This window comes from Polypterus senegalus, chromosome 2 (assembly GCF_016835505.1).
Source record: "Polypterus senegalus isolate Bchr_013 chromosome 2, ASM1683550v1, whole genome shotgun sequence".
Lineage (NCBI taxonomy): Eukaryota > Metazoa > Chordata > Cladistia > Polypteriformes > Polypteridae > Polypterus > Polypterus senegalus.
Window position 1 is genome coordinate 77,887,590 of NC_053155.1, and position 20,501 is coordinate 77,908,090.

At 37.3% G+C, this 20,501-nt stretch overlaps 1 protein-coding gene across 1 annotated transcript in view; it reads right to left on the reverse strand.

The window, feature by feature from the left end:
• Nucleotides 1-20,501, reverse strand: part of pwp2h (PWP2 small subunit processome component) — a 79,761-nt gene that overhangs the window by 13,830 nt on the left and 45,430 nt on the right. The window contains exons 5-15 of the mRNA XM_039744029.1: nt 15,260-15,403; nt 14,615-14,750; nt 11,601-11,827; nt 11,082-11,225; nt 10,192-10,262; nt 9,718-9,854; nt 8,798-8,946; nt 8,539-8,686; nt 6,879-7,029; nt 4,976-5,156; nt 2,354-2,501 (exon numbers count right to left, since the gene is read on the reverse strand). Of these exons, the coding sequence (XP_039599963.1) occupies nt 2,354-2,501; nt 4,976-5,156; nt 6,879-7,029; nt 8,539-8,686; nt 8,798-8,946; nt 9,718-9,854; nt 10,192-10,262; nt 11,082-11,225; nt 11,601-11,827; nt 14,615-14,750; nt 15,260-15,403 (1,636 nt within the window). The remainder of the gene's footprint in view (nt 1-2,353; nt 2,502-4,975; nt 5,157-6,878; nt 7,030-8,538; nt 8,687-8,797; nt 8,947-9,717; nt 9,855-10,191; nt 10,263-11,081; nt 11,226-11,600; nt 11,828-14,614; nt 14,751-15,259; nt 15,404-20,501) is intronic.

Below are 20,501 nucleotides of genomic sequence, written 5' to 3' on the forward strand. Positions count from 1 at the left end.
CCTCCTTTAATTTTCTCTGAAGAGTAGCAACATGGGGGTCACAAAACAACTCTCAAATGACCTGAAGACAAAGATTGTTCATCATCATGGTTTAGGGGAAGGATACAGAAAGCTGTCACAGAGATTTAAGCTGTCTGTTTCCACAGTTAGGAACATATTGAGGAAATGGAAGACCACAGGCTCAGTTCAAGTTAAGGCTCGAACTGGCAGACCAAGAAAGATTTCGGATAGACAGAAGCTACGAACGGTGAGAACAGTCAAAGTCAACCCACAGACCAGCACCAAAGACATACAACATAATCTTGCAGCAGATGGAGTCACTGTGCATCATTCAACCATTCAAGACTTTACACAAGGAGATGCTGTATGCGAGAGTGATGCAGAGGAAGCCTTTTCTCCGCCCACAGCACAAACAGAGCCGCTTGAGGTATGCTCAAGCACATTTGGACAAGCCAGCTTCATTTTGGAATAAGGTGCTGTGGATTGATGAAACTAAAATTGAGTTATTTGGGAATAACAAGGGGCGTTATGCATGGAGAAAAAAAGAACACAGCATTCCAAGAAAAACACCTGCTACCTACAGTAAATTATGGTGGTGGTTCCATCATGCTGTGGGGCTATGTGGCCAGTGCAGGGACTGGGAATCTCGTCAAAGTTGAGGGACGCATGGATTCCACTCAGTATCAGCAGATTCTGGAGACCAATGTCCAGGAATCAGTGACAAAGCTGAAGCTGCGCCGGGGCTGGATCTTTCAACAAGACAACGATCCGAAACACTGCTCAAAATCCACTAAGGCATTCATGCAGAGGAACAAGTACAACGTTCTGGAATGACCATCTCAGTCCTCAGACCTGAATATAATTGAAAATCTGTGGTGTGAGTTAAAGAGAGCTGTCCATGCTCAGAAGCCATCAAACCTGAATGAACTAGAGATGTTTTGTAAAGAGGAATGGTCCAAAATACCTTCAACCACAATCCAGACTCTCATTGGAACCTACAGGAAGCGTTTAGAGGCTGTAATTTCTGCAAAAGGCGGATCTACTAAATATTGATTTCATTTCTTTTTTGTGGTGCCCAAATTTATGCACCTGCCTGATTTTGTTTGAACAATTATTGCACACTTTCTGTAAATCCAATAAACTTCATTTCACTTCTCAAATATCACTGTGTGTGTCTCCTATATGATATATTTAACTGACATTTTTTATCGTAACAACCAACGATTTATACAGGAAAATAATGACTATTAACAAGGTTGCCCAAACTTTTGCATCCCACTGTACAATCAATTTTGGTGTATTTGATAAATCCCGCCTCATGGATGTGAACCTGAAAAAAGGGGAAACCACATAGAAACAGTAGCACTGCTTTGATGCTAGGTGCCATCCGTTTGCAAAACAGACCACAAACTTACATATGTACAGTGTGAGGCTGCCTAATAAATGTGTACGTGGCTTTATGCCAAATGTGGTTTTTACACATCTTGAAGTGAATGTGGAAATGCACGGTTTATACACGAGGCCCTTACTCATTCAGTAAAATTGTATGTTATGAAAAACAATGATAGTTTTAGTCATTTTTTAAACTTCATCTGACACCATGTCAAATCCAGATCTCCTGAGAATTACAGGTATTGCTACACAAAATGCCAATCAAAAAACATGTAGCATGGTCTCAAACATCAAAATCCATGTGAATCTGGAAATATCTAATTACGAGATGTTAGCATATTTTTTGATCAAGAACAGTCATAACCATTTTCTGTAAAAATACACTTCTGTGGTTTTTGCCAGTTAGGTAACCTCATCATTTAGGGCTGAAGTAAAGTACCCAATATGGTCCTTAACTTGACTAAATGTATTAATACAGATAAACAAAAATCTGATTTACTTTGTGGTGTCTGTAAATTCCATCCAACAAATTTCCAACAGTATTTGTCGAAGATACAGTATGTGACACAACTTAAGCTGAAATTAAAACTAATTATCATAATTTGGGTATGCCAGTTTAAGGAATTTGTTTGATAAAATTGTGGAAAATAGCACAAATTCAATTTACAAATAGGGCCACTGGCCTTAAATACTGTAGTTGGAAAAACACCCCACTCGAGGAAACTGGCATCATATATTAATGGTCTATGCTATGAAATTTAATTAGACTAGCACGGGACACAAATGCAGAAAATTCCAAAAACATTTTCATTTCTCAAGGTAAAACAAATACATATTATTATATGAATTTTGAGTAAATCATTCAATTTAAAGGCAATTAATTAATAGTATAACAATAGCACTAATCCAGGAGCCAGTTGTCTACTGCAGGTTCATGAAGTTTGTTTAAAATCATACTTACTTCCATTGCATCTAAAGAAAGATTGCAGGAAATTTCAAATTTCTTCATCAGGATCTGTTCTCTGACATTGTAGATACAAACAAATTTGGAGTGACCTCCAGCCATAATACTTTGACCATCAGCTGAATAGCACAGCGTTGTGAATGACCTGCTCAAAATAAATAGCATTTCATTACATCTTGTTCAATTGTGTCACGTGTATCTAGCCTAAAATGTTTTATTTTGTTAAACAGAAACATAAAACACTTCTTCTTTCGGCTGCTCCTGTTAGGGGTTGCCGCAGCGGATCATGTTTCATTTCTTTTTGTCCTCTGTATCTTGCTCTGTTACACCCATCACCTGTATGACCTCTATCACCACTTCCATAAACCTTCGCTTAGGCCTTCCTCTTCCCTGGCAGCTCTATCCTTAGCATCCTTCTCCCAATATACCCAGCACCTCTCCTCTGCACATGTCCAAACCAACGCAATCTCACCTCTCTGACTTTGTCTCCCAACCGTCCAACTTGAGCTGACCATCTAATATACTCTTTTCTAATCCTATCCAGTCTTGTCACACCCAGTGCAAATCTTAGCATCTTTAACTCTGCTACCTCCAGCTCTGTCTCCTGCTTTCTGGTCAGTGCCACCCTCTTCAACCCATATAACATAGCTGGTCTCACTACTGTCCTGTAGACCTTGCCTTTCACTCTTGCTGAAACCCTCATGTCACAAATTACTCTTGACACTCTTCTCCACCCATTCCACCCTACCTGCACTCTCTTTTTCACCTCTCTTCCACAATCCCCATTACTCTGTACTGTTGATCCCAAGTATTTAAACTCATCCACCTTCACCAACTCTACTCCCTGCATCCTAATCACTCTAATTTCTAACTACTGAAATATATATGTAGTCTGTTGGTAGATTGTAAGGAGTACTAGATTTAAAAACAGCACTGACACAAAGAGGTGACAATAGACATTTGGTACATAAGGTCTTTCAAAGAAAGGGAGATATTTAAGTAAGGTGGTATCAATGTTACAGAGTGAAAACGTCCTTCAGCCTGTCCCTGTTAGCTATGTGCAGGTGTAACAAGCTAACAAGAAGTTGCTAGCATACGGGCACAACCAGGATGGATCAGAACAGGAGACATTCCAAAATAGTCCTGCGTGCAAAAGAGAAAGAGAGAAACAATGGCTGCAGAAAAAGTACTGCACAAGCCAATGTGGATACACATAGGTCAAAACACCCCATTATGTGTAGAGACATACTGATAACAGGAAGAGGCACCAAAACAATTGTAAGAAAGTTGTTGCTTGAGTGAAGATGTACAATATTGGCTATAATTCCTGGCTGCTACACGGCACACCGTCCTATAAATTAATGTATTTGACTGTGCTTTCTCTCTGTTAAAAGAGACAACTAGGTAGCTGTCATAGGCCTATCCAATTAAAGACAACTGGAAGCTCAGAACTCAAGAAGCACCAGACACCAATAGAGTTCCGTCCTACTATGCTGCTCCTGGAGCATACCAATTCCCCTGAACCGGGAAATGACTAGGAGATGGGTTTAAAAGACACTCACAGCCAGAAATTCACTGAACACAGATTTGGGGATGACTGAGGCAAAAACACTCACATTTAAAGACATAATGAGGCATGAAGAAAAATAAAACATCAGAAGGACAATAACGTTTTATGCTGTTGTGGTGGGTACTAGACAGACAGGAGAGCAACATCTGGAAATGAATGCCTTTGGGTGCAGTACATTTCTCATTTTACTTTTGTTTGTGTGTAGTCTGTAGGCTGCCATTCATGTATCCTTGTGGTTATTTTTGTAATAAATGCAACATTTTTAGGTAATTTGTGCCTTCTGTCTGGTGTTCTACATATGCAGGGCTGGCATGAGAATCACACCCTGTAGTGCAACATTGATAACAGCAAGAGCATTACTTGCTGATACAAAACTAACACTCAAATGTTATCAAGAAAGCCTGATACTAAAGCCTATGTTACTACAGACTATTATTTAAAAATGCACTGAAAACAGAAAATATATTAAAGAATATTTGTCCATATGGATGAATGAAATATTGTTGCTTTAATTCAGAAATAACAAAATTAACGTGTTCTATGATTCCATACTACAAAAATAATACACCATCTTAGTGATGTTATTAAAATTTCATGTTGTTTACTTGTGTAATGTTTTAATAAATGTGATTGGAATTTTATTTAGATTACAAAGCCAGTAAATATTACAAGTGATCTTGCAAATATGACAGCTGCAAGCAATTTGAGGTAATGAAATAAAGGTAAGAAAGTTATGATTTGTACCCACAGTGATGTTAAAGATATTAGGAAGTCACAAAAGTTTTGTGTTTACATACTAAGAAAACGCAATTTAAACTAACATTAGGTTTTTGATATAAGCCCAGACATGCCCAAAAAGTTGTTGTCTTTGCCTTTTATAGCTTTTCTAGGTTTACTCATTACTGTATACCACATTTTCTATTTCATTCAATCACATTTTTGGATGCATTTATTCAGCCCTCTCATACACATAAAATGCTAATCAATCATTTGTCCTTGCACTTTTTAGACAGACATAAACTATTTATAGGTGTATAAAAAAAACTTACTTTCCCTTGGCTGCTTGTTTTGCAGTAATTTTGTCCATTTCCTTTCTTCCTATTTGCAGATCATGTCTACCAGATATGGATCCTGTTTGGACAGCACTCTTGGGGTTCCAGAAAGTAATTTCTCCATTAAGTGTGGCTACAGCTATCTCATTGCCATCTCCTCTATAAACTACTGCAAGAGCTGGAAGATTAATTAAATGTAATGATGATATTTTAGAAGTTATACTTTTGAGTTAATATTATAGATATCCCTAAGGGCTGTACAATATTTGTATACAACATTAACCTATGCAAAATAATAATCATTGCAATGGCACATAAATACCATAAATAAATCATAGTAAATTATCAGTTTTATTACAACACAGGTAGGTTAGTTATATATTCCAAGTTGAAACATATCAATCAATTCTTTAAAAGCTCAAACTGCAATCCTTAGGGGTAAACTGCATGTAAGATCATTGTGTGTGAGGAGACATCTGTGTTCATCTTTGCATTGTTTTGTTGTTTTCCCATTTATTCTAGCACTTGGTTTTGGTACTCATAAAAACAACATTTGATAGTGTAATTGGTAGCAGTAGATTGTACACTGATGATCTACAGCTGTCATTAGTATACATATGCAGATTAATGCAAATATGTTCCACAGTGCGATGTCACAGGGGCTGTCTTGTATATAAGAAAGTGGCAGAATTTGTTTGCCAGATCTTTATTGCGGAAGAATAATACTAGGGTAACAGATCATTCATCTTAACGAAATAGCATAAAGGGTTAATTAATGTTGGTAATCAGATCAAGGTCAAGTGAACAACAAAATTAAGATGACTAAGACGTCAGCAGATGTCCTGTTAACAACCAGAATGGACAGTTGTTGTATGCACTGAAATTTCAAGGGTGGTAGCTCAACTTAAGGGTATAAAGAAGAACCAGAATATAATACTGTATAATAGACATTTATTTTATATAAGTCTTTTGGGTGTAAACCAATGAACCAACCAGAGTAAAATGCATTCATTGATTGACAATGTATGTAAATTCAGTAGTTTATAAAATGAACCCCTATTCTTTGTTTCTGTGATCATTCTGACCATGCTGTAACAGACTGCTTTTAAATAATGCTCCCTCTAAGGTATTTTTCCGAGGTATAATTAAAGATACCATGAACAGCTTTTCTCCTGCCTGATAACTGATTTGTCCTGTTAGAGGATGCTTCTTTCTTTAATAAAATGGTTCATTTATATCACATTATGTTAGCAAAAGTGAAAAAATTTACAAAGAACCAAACACGGAAGATGTATTGTTATTGGAAAAGATATCATTAAAGAAAATGAAAACACCTGAAAGGAAAAAAAAAAAAACCAAACATATGTACTAATGATTTATCCTCAGTGGTAACACCATAATTAGAAAAAAGGGTAAAATTCAAGTCTAGAACAAGTTGCTTCTAATTTTGTCATGTTTCTGGTTATGGGTCTGTTTTAGGCAATTTGATCAATATAAGAAAACGGAAGAATAGTTGGATAATAAGATTGTAGGTAATCTATCCCTCCTGTTTCTTAACCTGCTTATTAATCCAATTAGAAATCAAAGGACACAATTACATTTATACTTAATGTATTTTCTCATACAAGTTTATTAAATTACTATTTTATCTTTTGAAAGCACCAGTAAAATGAATAAAAATAAAAAATCTGGTTTACGAAAACAATTTTTACACTAAAAAGACAATGCTGGGTCTCACAAGCAAAAGCAATCTGTAACATCGGAATGTCTTAATCTCACGAAACGGATTGTTTGTAAAACTTTTCTACTTTAATATTGTAAATGATGCTTTACTTAGACATCAAAAATGTTTACAGATAAATAAAAAAATAATTAGAACACTAAAGTTGCACCTTCTTACCATCTGATATCAGGGTGAGAGTTTCTTTAGTCTTCCAGCTGTCGGACATGTCCCATATCTTTACGGTCTTATCCCAGGATGCACTGGCCAAAATGGCTTGATTGGGGTTAAAACACAAACTGCTAATAGGTCCTTCATGGCCAGCAAGTACCTGAATTAAATTTAACATAATTTAGTGCAAGCACATCAACCTTTCTGTTAGGCTGGAAAATTAAAACTGATATAAATTTCATTAATCAGATATACAGTACTATAGTATCACAGGTAGAGCTACCACTGTATTAACCATAGATACATGCAAATCCGTCTATTTTCCAACCAGGTCACTGAGGTCAGGGTCTTATGGGTATGTATTTATATATATTCAAATCTTCCTTTGGACAATGTTCAAGTAAATGCCACTGACCTTGGCAAAGGATACATTTCTGTCAACAAGTAATTTTCAATTCAGAAATGTTTAGGCATTTTTATTTGATTCCTTTAAATACCTTGACACCCGGCAAATAGACATGTCATTATGTTAACTAAAAGCATCCTTTCTTCTCTTCTGTCCCTTCCTGCATCTTAAGGCATGTGAATGAAATGAAATGTGATAGATCCCCCAAAAAAGTGTTTTCTCCCATTTGAAGACTATGAAGTACTTTCAAGGCCCAAAACATCTGATTTCTTTCAAAGAAGATGCCTCAACATGACTATTTAATACAAAACAAGAACATTTACAAGAACACAGTACTTTGGCTCTCTATCACTACCGTTTATAATAAAAAGTATTGACGAAAATAGCATCCAATTTGAGTTACAAACATATGGTCAAATTGTCTATTGTCTTCTGAAATATGATGCAATTGTTATTAATGTCAGAGAGGTAATGAAGAATTATCTTCAAGCCAGTTGTACCTAGCTTGCTCTGAAATCAAAAATGGAAAATATACATATATATTCACCCACAACTCTAAAACAAAAAAAGTTATATTCCAATTTTTGCAATAAAGCTTTAACATAACATTTACAAAGGTTGTTTGGTTTTCCTATTCATTATTTTGTAACATTATCTATCATATTGTATTAAATTAAGTAATTTTGTAATCAAAGCAAGTTATTAGAAACTGTTCTGCTTTATCACAAGAAAAAGCAATACAAAATAAATCAAAAATGTGTATTTATACACGGAAGAACATAATTATTTTGTCGCTGATTCTATTGTACTTTCAGTCTATTTTTCTTCTTCAGGTTAACTGTTTGCTAATGAGACTGAAAGTGTTGTTTTAGCATTTAACCAACCAGTGTAGTATGGTATGTTGAAAAAAGAAATACTGGTGTCTTTATCATTTAGTTGACCAGGCAATCAAGAAATGTTACAACTACAGACTCTGAAATGCAAGTAATTCAGCTGGGAAATTAAATTAGATGAATAGTACAGTGTAGATACAAAAGATGTGGATTAGCCTGTTTGTTTACTGAATGTCTCTAAAAAGTAAGTGTTAAAATAGACCAATACACACAGAAAAACACTAAAAAAATTTAAAAACACAATATACTCAAGCTAAAAACTGAACAAAAATTATGCAGCAGGGAACATGTTTTGGGTGACTTTTCTTGCTAATATATTAAATGCTGCACTAAAGAGGGAAAAAAATACAATTGCTTAAAATATGCATACCTCTAGAAGACGGCCAGTCTGCATTGACCAGATGTAAATTTCAAAATAATCCTGGGAACCAGCAGACACTATTTCACCACTTCCGTCTATTGCCAGGCATGAAAACTGTGTAGGCTGAGGTGAGGTAAATGTGCGAAAATTTCGGTATCTTTCATAAAAATTGAAAAGATAGAAACAATACGATAAAAAACCAAAAAAAAAAAACATAAATTAGTTGAAACCGGTACTAAATAAAGGGAGAAAGAAAAAATCCACTTGCCTATGAAGATCAAAAGCTCTAACTGTTCCATCCAATGATGCACTTAAAATCACAAAACCTGTATAGTTGAAAGTTACTGCACTGACACTGCTGGTATGTTCAGTGAAGGTAACAAAGCAGAAGCCACTGTTAGTATTCCAAACTTTAACCTGATGGAGAAAATTAATTACTTTAGATACACAGTGATTATTTCAAAGGAAGACATTTTATATTCAAAAATATGAATACATTATTTTTTTTTACTCTTGGACCATTTCAGAACTAACAATACATACCATCACAGTATAGTGGCACTGCATGCTTTTCATGTATAAGACTAAATGTAATTCTAAAATTTGCTGCACATTTTTAAAGACAAAAATATCTAGATGAAAGCACACAAAATTACATTTCAAACCTGCAACATACTGTATTTCCAAAGTAACTGTCCTATTAAAATGTACAATGGTGATGCAGTGGTAACTATTGCCACCTTATGGATCTACAGTATCTTCTGTGCTCAGTCACTGTGTTTGAAGTCTGCATGTTCTCTGTAAGTCTCCATGAGTCTTCTTCCAATATTCCCAAAAAAACAAGTGTTACACTGATTCTAAATCAGCCAAGTGTGGGTGTGTGTATGAATGAGTCGTGCAATGTACCAGGGTGAAAGATAGGCTGGTTCCTGTCTTGTATCTAAAGCTGCCAGGATAGGCTTCAGCCCCCAGACCTGGATTACCTGGGTTTTAGAATGTTGTTATGTAATCCAGGGACCAAATTAAATCTAATGGGATATTTGACATTTACTGTTCTGATTTATGGTTTGTAATTGTTGAGTCATTTTTATTATTTAATACATTTAAAGTTATCTATCTATCTATCTATCTATCTATCTATCTATCTATCTATCATTACATTCAAGTACGGAAGGTCTGAAGGCTTACCTTGCCATCATCACCTCCTGTTGCTATGTACTGTCCATCAGGAGAATATGCTAGAGCCACCATGCTGTTGAAATGACCTTGCTGTTTCATGATATAAGATTCACTCTGCCATTCCCAAACCAAAAGCTGACCAAGACCTAGGCAAAATGTACTGTACAGTGTTATAAAATGTTTCATAATTACTTCACGTTAGAATGTGTGAAAAGTGACAAACATTCTTTGTTTATCTTTTCCTTAATTTATTCTTCACAAAAAAGACCCAATTAAATATTTTAAATCCAAAGTACAATAATATTATTCAGTAAATTATTTTCATGAACTGTTGCACTGAATTAATCAGACTACCAAAGCATAACCCATTAAGAATCTGATAAGTCAAAAACATATTAGAATTGTATGGCAGTTAGATAAACAAAAAGAACTAATCTCAAGTTTAAGGTTTTCTTTTAAAACATTGTTTTTCATGATGCTTACCTGAGCATCCTAAAGCAATCCAGTCTCCAGTGTTATTAATAGCAATAGATGATATTCTCTGGTTTGAAATACTATAAATGGCATAGGAAAATAGTTTATAGGTAGTATCTTAACACCTTTAAAAATAATATAAACATAGCTTTTTCAAACTCATTAAATCCAATTCAGGTTTTCTGGATTCAAAGTCTATCCCTGAAGCAACGGGGACAAGACAAAAACGACACCAGTCCATAAAAGGGTTTGCTCACATACCTGCTAACACTAAACAAACAATGTCAAAATGTAATATATGACTTAAGAGGAAGATTGGTAGATAATGTTATTATCTACAGATCATATGATTCATGATATTATGAAAGGGAAGAAAGGTGTTCTTTTAACTATAAGATATTCCATAACTGCACCCCTCATTCACTTTTCCATTTTATATTACCTGCAAATTATTTTATAATGTTATATTCCAGTAACAATACATCATAGCAGTGTAAACAGCTTATAAGAAAGCCACTTCTCTAAAATATTTTAGTTTACACTGCATAGATGATATATATATATATATATATATATATATATATATATATATATATATATATATATATATATATATATACATACATACACTGTATATATATTCTCAATCATTCATCAAAGAAATACTTGTACATTGAGCTGTGAATTGGGCCATATTAGAACACTTAAAGATGCATATAGAGCTCCACAGGGTGATAACACCACATGGTAGTGGCATCATTCCTACAGTTTATGTGCATACAAATATCAGAAAGATTGTTGTACTGTAGATTACTCAGTGGTATTTACACTTGATAATAAATGTTAGATTTTGAGCTTTAAAATAGTTTCTAAACAATTTTTATACTAACAAAACATACCTAAGGGAGTGGATAAGGTTAAACTCTGGGAGTTCATGAAGATGGAAAATTCCAGAGGCAAATCCAGTTACCAAAATATGCATCTTTTTATGATAAGCCGATGATGTTAAATTGTTGAAATCACCCTCCTTATTGAAAAAATGTCTACAGAAGCAAAGTGAGAAAGATGTGGTAAGGAAAAGTTATGTATTTATCACATCAGCAAAAAGACAAACTTTATTTCTGTACGGTAATATGAATAAAGAATGCTGTTAAAAAATGTACAAAGCTATAAGTATTACAATGAAAATGTCAGACACTAATGCTATGCTAGGACAGGTTCAAATTTGATACATATGAAGGCACACCTTTAAATTTAGAAGCTGCAAAAAATATTTAGAGCCATACAGGTGTTTTATATCAGAAAATAAATAATAAAATGAAATAATATATTAACTTCTTAAAATATATGCATATATACCTCCAGATTTTATAAATAACTTTTTTTATTAATTTTTAATATCTACCAATTTTACTTACTTTTCTTTTTGTTTATATTTGACTTTCCCAGGACCCTGCTTATCCTGATTAGCTTTTCCATGAATTTCTTCTCCTTTTTGCTCCATTTCTACTTCACCATCTTTACCTTGGTTATTGTTTTCCATGGTGGTGTCTGGCACTTGCTTAACTGATTTTAGTTTAAGTTCAGTCAGTTCTGTGTCACACTCCCAAACACACAGTGCTCCATCCTGACTTACAGTATATAGCTGTAAAAGCAAATGTATTACATCAACAATAATACAAAGAGAAAAAGTTAATCAACAAAGGCTCTTTGGTCTTATTAACATTGCTAATAAACAGAGCAAGCTCAAAGATGTTAAGCATGTCTAGTTTTTTGATAAGTGAATAGGAGAGGGAATTGTAAGGAACTACAAAATAGGATAAAGTCCTTGTACTTAAAAACAATATGCAAATTGTGGTGGATAAGTTAATAAAAAGTTTGCATGTCTTGTAAATGTAATATGAAAAGCGCTTCAGGAGGCATGTTTAACTTCACTGATGAGAAAAGAGATACTTTGATGTTTACCTAACCAACTCTACCAAAGTCTTAAGCACTGACTCAGACTGAAGAATTTATGGTGAAGGGGGATACAGGATAAGACTAGCTTGGCAATGGTGACTGTGTTTGGACTTAGAACCTTAGGCCATAAACTGCCTAAACAAGGCAACTGGGGGATAAGTTGTACTGTACATGAGCGCTTTCATTGGTAGATGGCCCAGGTAGGGACAAATAAACTTAATACTACTGGCCTAAAGTATGGCTGTGTATGAATTGGTGGCCATTCTATACTGTTTGTGTTTTGCTATAAGAGTGGTATAAAGTTGCTCATCTTGTCTTTAACCCCTCTCTCTCTCACTATCTGGCCATGAAGAGAAAACCATGATGAAGACAACTCTATCTCGGCAGCCATATTGAGACAGGCATGTGGCCTATTTCAATACTCCATTCAATAGCCACATGGTAGAAAAGTAACCTAGAATGAAGACAAACTGAGAGCCACCTATGGCCGTAAGTTTGCTATTATTAATATAGTACTCTGCCTCCTAAATATGTCCGGGTATTTTTATCAATAAAACATAATTAAATGTGTAACTTAACTCCTACCTGTTGTCAAACATGAATGATTAGGGGGCAGCTAAAGGACCTGACGAGCCGCAAGAAACCACAAGACGGGGAACTAAGGCAGATTATTAACGCTTCTCTCTTTATCTTGCCAGGAAAGACAAGGAACAAAAAACTACAGCACCTTGAATTCATTCCGAAAACATCCTGCCGACATCCAAGGAGCTTCCGCATTGTTCTCGACTCACCCTAATGACTTCACGTTCAGTTGCTCACGGATGACGTCACTTCCACTAAAAGATCATCCACGCCACCCTTCCTCCATTCCTACTTCCATTTCCCATCACATAAATTGCTCTGTGTATTTGATATTCTCTGTCAACTGTTTATTGCAAACCTGACCGTTGTACTGAACTACCAAGTTCTTACTGAGACTTACAGTATACGGGGACGGATTCCTCAACCCTTAAACTGTGTTCCTGTGTTTTTTTTCACATTGTGTCTTTACTGTGTCTAATTGCTGGAGATTTCAGACGCAGAAAGTACCTGATCACCAAGTAGTAAGTGTATGGGATTTTAGACATTTTATTAAGGTTTGCACAATAAAGAGCATAAAGGGGAAAATAGAGTCACAATAGGAAATTCAATGATAAAACAATAATATAATGACTAAGTTTTAAAATAGGTTTTTAATTAAATTCTTCAATGTATTGCATTTTCTTCCTTTTTTAGTTGACTGAAGTTGAAATCAAATCCTTATGGGCAAAACTAGATTGAGAATACTCAATTCATCCCACCTAAATCTTATGAAATTGAAAATGAATATAAAATAGCAGTCTCCACAATAAGAATGGGAATACTCGGTTATGGTATTTAACACACATCTCTCTATTATAAAAAGAAACCTTGGGAGAGAGAAGAGACGTGATCTTCTTGGAAGACAATTTGACGTCCCGCAAGAGACACTTTAACGTCACGCGAGACAAGGCAGCGAGACAAAAGGACAGCTGCTGTACAGGCTTTTAAATGATCGACACACAGTGCAACAAGCAGAACACATACCTTGGCAGCAGCACCACAAAGCCAGCAGCTGATCCGTCCGCATCTTCTCAGTGAGCGTTCAGCTCCCCCCTTTCACAATACGAGCGGGAGAGACGCGAAGTGGCAGGAGAGATACTTTGACGACACATGAGACATGATCATCTCAGGGAGACACTCTCACGTCACGCTAGACTAGACATTACTTACAAACAATTTAAAACAAGTTCATGGACATCTAACCTAGCAGTTGTTAGAATGCTTTTGGCAGACACACTTCATGTGCTCCCAGCTCTTAAAGCAGAACACGCAGCTCACCAGCAAGCCAGCAGATGATTCGACCGCATCTCCTTAGCGTGCGTTCAGCCTCCCACCCTCCCCCCTCCCAAACCCTTCACAATGTGAGCAGCAGGCGGTAGAGATGCGAAGTGGCAAAAGGACAGCCGCTGTACAGGCTTTTAAATGATCAATGCACAGCGTGACATGCAGAGCACGCAGTTCGCCAGCAGCAGTTCCGTCTGCATCTCCTTAGCGCGCGTTCAATCAAAAAAACGTGAGCAGTGTTATTCGTCCCGCAAGAAAGAGATTTAACCACGCCTGGGGCCGGAAATAAAGGACAAATATTGTTTTTACAAAAGCTTTAAAGTAAAAGAGAAAATAATGCATTTGTTACAATTCCCATGAAAATAAAAATCTCTTTAAATTGTAGATCTGGTAAACCAAACTTGGGGGTGGACCAGCAAAGTGTTTAGTTATCTAAATTAAGGTTTGGGTGAGTCTTAGTGAAATGAGTCACATATACATACACATATATATATATATACATACATACATACACATATATATATACACACACACACACACACACACACACAAAAGTGACACTACTTACATCAAGACTGTCTCTTTCAAAGAAACATCCCACTATGATATCTTTATGTCCTCCAAGAGCATAATATATTAGATTCTCCCACCGTTCTGCTCCAAATACCCATGTTGTCATGTCTTTACTTCCAACAACAAAGCATCTATTGTTTAAAAAAAAATTAAAACATCATTCAGATATATTTTAAAACTTCTAAGTGTGTTATCCATGTAAGTTAAGGCTATATAACAACAGGATACTTTCATCCATCCACCCTTCACTAGTGTTTACAATGTTGGGGTGCCACAACTTGTTCCACTACCACCAGTTGAAAAGGAGAAACCAGACCTGGATACTACACTATTCAATGTCAAAGCACATTTACATACAGTATATACCCATACTCACTCACACAGGGTCAATTAAGACAACCAATTAACCAAACATACTCATCATTTGGATGTGGAAGGAATATTAGAATGTCCAGGTAGGAAAATAACTCAAGCAGACACAGAAAGAATATGTAAACTTCACACAAGCAGTGCCTGAATCAGGATTTGAACCAAGGATTCTAAATCATAACTTAAAATGTAAAAAAATAACTTTGTAAACAACATAATGAAAATATAAGTTACAATACAATGCATCAACACATAAAAATAAATTACTTACTTAGAATCATCGGTCCAGTCGATGCATGTCATCTCATCATATGGACCATAATAGGTCTTATCAAGCACAAAGGCATTAAACTCTCTTCTTTTCCCAGGGGCATAATACATAAGAGCTACATTATCCTTTGTGACGACAAATTTTCTAAATAGAGAACAATAACAAACAATTCATCAATGACTGCTCCATATCTAAAAAATAAGGGATCAGGGCAGAGGGTGCTACTTTTTTTTATTACACACACACACGTATATTTATCATGACACACAAATGCAGGCAGACAGATCAGCCACAACATTAAAACCACTGACAGGTTAAGTGAATAGCATTGATTATCTCATTAAAATGCCATTTGTCAGGGGGAGGTTTACATTAGGTAGCAAGTGAATAGTCAGTTCTTGAAGGTAATATGTTGGATGCAGAAAAAAAGGCAAGCCTAAGGATTTAAATGAGTTTTACAAGAGCCAAATTGAGATGGCTACACAACTGGGTAAGTGCAATTCCAAAATGGGAGGTCTTGCGTGGTGTCCCCAGTATGCAGTTGTTACTACCAACCAAAAGTGATCTGTGGAAAGACAACTGATGAACCGAAGACAGGAAAATCAGCACCCAAGGTTCATTGATCCGTGTTGTTAGCAAAGGCCAACCCATCTAGTACAATCCCACAGATAAGCTACTATAGCACAAATTGCTGAAAAAGTGAATGCTGGCCATGAGAAAAAGGTGTCAGAAGAACAGTGCATCGCAGTTTGACATGTATGGGGCTGCATAGCCGCAGACCAGTGACAGTTCCCATGCTGAAACTTGTCCACTGCCAAAAAGTGCCTACAATGGGCACTTGAGTGTTAGAACTGGACCAATGAGTAATGGAAAAAGGTGGCCTGGTCTAATGAATCATGCTTTCTTGTAGATCATGTAAATAGCCAGGTGCACGTGCATTGTTTAACTGGGGAAGAGACAGCTGCAAGATGCCCTATGTCCGAGAGGCAATCCAGTGGAGGCAGTGTGATGATCTGGGTAAGGTTCTGCTGGGAAACCTTGTTTCATGGCATTTAGAGCCATTTCTTGCTATATGCGGACTATGCAGCGATGCCCAGGGCCCCTGAAGCCATTAGGAGCACCCCCAGCTGCAACTTCAGCCTCAATATATTTGAAAAGTATTAACATTACCTGTCTGTTTGTTGCCAGCTAAGCCCCATCTATGCTTAAAACTTAAATGTAGGATATAAACAAAACTAAGCTATAATGATAAGAAAGCTTTGGCTTGTGTGGTAATCAATTCAAAATCAATGATTATCACAAGGCTGTCTTATTGCGCAATGAGTGACGTCTACTGACAGGTATATTAGGATGACTCACTGACAACTGCAAATCACGTCAGGATAAAAATAACAATAGCCAAAGCCACATTGATACCGAAGACTGCATCAAAAATGGCTTATCCCTCTGGTACTGAAAAATGTAAAAAAAAAAAGAAACCTGAAGAGGAAAAATCTGCACAGAAAAAGGGTAAAGCATCTGTTAATGATGTTGCGATGAATCAGAGGTGGGAAGTAACAAAGTAAAACAACTTTGTTACTGTTCTTAAGTAGAATTTTCATGTATGCTATCTGTATCTTTACTTGAGTGTTTTATTTGTTTCAGACTTTACTTTAACTCGCTACATTTCAAAGGAAAAAATCTTTGTTCCAAGAATAAAAGAATATCCGTACAGAATACATAGGAATCTAATTCAGTTAATTTTATTAAATTATTTGCATATATATGCAAAAATGATGGACAATCCGATTATTTATAAATTTGCACATTTTACCTTCTTTGATCTATACTAATAAAAGGAAAGCCCTCACTGACTCACTCACTCACTCACTCACTGACTCATCACTAATTCTCCAACTTCTCGTGTAGGTAGAAGGCTGAAATTTGGCAGGTTCATTCCTTACAGCTTACTTACAAAAGTTGGGCAGGTTTCATTTTGAAATTCTACGCGTAATGGTCATAAACTGGAACCTATTTTTCTCCCTATACTGTAATGGACAGTCCAGCTCGATGGCCGTGGGGGGCGGAGTTGGCGTGTGACATCATCACGCCTCCCACGTAATCACGCAGTACATAGAAAACCAGGAAGACCTCGAAAAAGCGCTGAAGAAAACATGCATTATATAATTGAGAAGGCAGCGAAACAATAAGAAGCGAGCGAGTGACATATACAACCATATTCATGAGTTCTGCTACTTCGGAAACAAAGCACGATGTAAACCTACACTTTAAATTAAGTTCATAGACAGGCTGCCGCTGGCGTTTGTAATTTAGTGCCTGCCCATATAAGGGCGTCCGTCAGCGGCAATCCAATAGCAAACTGCCACTAAATATTCACGGGTGAAGGACTGTGTTTATGGAGAGGAAGATGAGATGGTCAGGGTGGTGTTTGACACAAACTCAGCGAAACTGCGAGAGAAAGTTTTAAGTGCCAGGACTAAGGTAACATTAAATACAGCCATGGACATAGCAGGAGATGGCACCAGCACAGCTGGGAACCTTCGATGCATGTACACCGAAGCGGCTCACGTGAACTGGCGAGTGCACAGATAAAAAGCAACAGTTCCAAAGAGCTGAACAAAACCGAATTACACAAGTGAAAAGGCAGCAAAAAATATGAAGCGTCTGATAAGCATATTCATAAATCCAGCTACTGCGGAAACAAAGCACACGGTGGAAAAGTCAATGTCCGCTAAAGGAAGACAGTGTAAAAAAAACCCGTGCATGCAGTGTGTCAGGTCTCAGATAAAGAAGAAGGCGAGCTGTTTATTGATGCAGTAAGAAACAAATCGATGAAAGAAACCTGTCATCTTTACAACGATTGACAAACACGGAATGTAACTTGAACACAACACATCCTACAAATACGAACCTGATTGAAAGAAATAATGATAATCAAATCCTTGATGACAGCAACACTCAGTAACACTCACAAACAAATACTGTACATTGACAGTCATGTTACGTTATTTTTAAAATGTTCCCTTTTCTTTTTCTAGCTTTTTAAACACACTACTTCTCCGCTGCGATGCTGGTATATATATATATATATATGTATATATATATCCCGATCTACATACTCCAATAATGGATACTTTATTCGCCATCAATGATTGTTTTGGTAAAGCCATACTCAGTGTATTCATTAGATGAACGGTAAAAAAGTAAGAGCGAGGGGAGGATGACTTATTGAGGCATGCAAGCAAAACCACAATAGCACGCTGGCTCGATGTACGAAAAAATACATCTTTTCAAGTTCTATTTACTCCATATGTGTCAAACTCAAGGCCCAGGCAACATCCGCCCGGCGTGTAATTATATCCGCCCGAGATCATTTTATATACTGTATTATTGTTATTAATGGCCGGGATATGAAGCACTGGTAACACAATAAACTACAGATCCCATAATGCAGGGCTTCAGCTGCCTTCCGAACACTTACCGCGTCACCGCCGTCTCTTCAGTCGTTTCCTTACTTTGCGAAGGAAGTAGCTTTTTCAGAGCTTCTGCACTGTTTTATAAACGAACGATATATAAGAAAGTCCTTTTTCCTTGCTTCGCCAACGAAGCAGCCTTTTTATTTAATCCACGGGTTCTCCGCTGTTTCATTGTTCATTTATTACGATTTTTATAGTTATTGTGTAGGTTTTATTTAATCCACGGGTTCTCTTCTGTGTTCACTGCGGTGTCTTCTTTCGTTTACGAGCTTGCCAAGGAAGCAGCTTTCTCATAGCTTCTGCATTGTTTTAAAAACGAACGACATATAAGAAAGTGCTTTTTCCTTGCTTCACCAACGAAGCAACCTTTTTATTTAATTCACGGGTTCTCTTCTATTTTTTTGTTCATTTGTTACGATTGTTACAGTTATTGTGTAGGTTTTATTTAATCCACGGGTTCTCTTCTGTGTGTCACTGCGGTGTCTTCTTTCGTTTACGACCTTCGCCAAGGAAGCAGAAACTTACAACCACGAAACTTTGTAACGGCACAAGACTTCAGGTCACATCTCTATAAAACAACCTAATTGAAGCAACTATATTTACTGGCAGTGCCTCAGTGACACAGTTTTTATTTCTCGCATCCCCGTTATACCATCTAATCTCCCATTTTAATTCAAATGCGTTCAATTTCCAGTAAGGCTCTGCTTCGCAATGACAATTAATAAGTCTCAGGGACAAACACTACAAAAGGTTGGCATTTATTTGAGGCGGATTGCTTTTCACATGGCCAACTGTATGTTGCATGCTCAAGAGTGAGCTCAGCACACAGCTTAGTCATATTACAACCAGAGGGCCGAACTGACAACGTGGTATACAGAGAGATCCTTAACAATTAATTTTGACATATTTTCGTTCAGTCTAAAAATGTTTACTTTTTTATTAATAAAAATATTCAGACAGTATTTCACCGCTGCGAAGCGCGGGTATTTTGCTAGTATATATATATATTATCACGCACAAGTTTTTGGGGAACAGCGGATCGACCCGGTTTGCTTCGGAAAACGTCCCGCAAGGGGTCGACGGCAGTGTACTAACTTGTCTTCCTTTCCTTCTCCAGGCTCCAGGCCGTCAAGGCGGAACAGGCCTCAACCAAGGCGGAGCTTGCTGAAACGAAGAGGCGGCTGCGGAAACGGTAAGACCGGAGCCCCCCAAGCCGTTACACCCTCCGATGCTACTTCTCACCGGGGGGGACGACAAAGAGTCGTAACTCTCCATATTTGAGAGGACGGCAACCCGACACCAGTGGCCGCGGGCGGAGTGGGCGTCCATTTTGGCCCCGTACGTAAAGGGGCCTGCGCAACAGGCATATGATGACCTCCCCAAAGAGGAAGCCGGCCAATATGAACTCCTAAAGGCTGAGATCTATTAGCACTACGGGGTGACCTCACTGGCGCTTTGACCCCGCACTACCGGCTAGAGCCCAGGCATTCGAATACTGGGGTAAGCTCGGGCGCTGGCTACGGCCAGATAAAAACCAGGCTTGCCAGGTGGTAGAGCAAGTGGTGTGCGAGGGTCTGATTTACGTGATGCCGGATTATCTTGCTCAACAGGTCCAGAGGCACCCGTTTGCGGATATGAACGGCCTTCTGGAGGTTCTGGAGCGACAGCTGGCGGTGACCCAACTCGGGGGGACTGAGAGGCCGCCGCGTGGGTCGCGGCAGGGACGGGCCATTGTCCCCGAGCCCACTCGCCGCGCCACGGAGGCA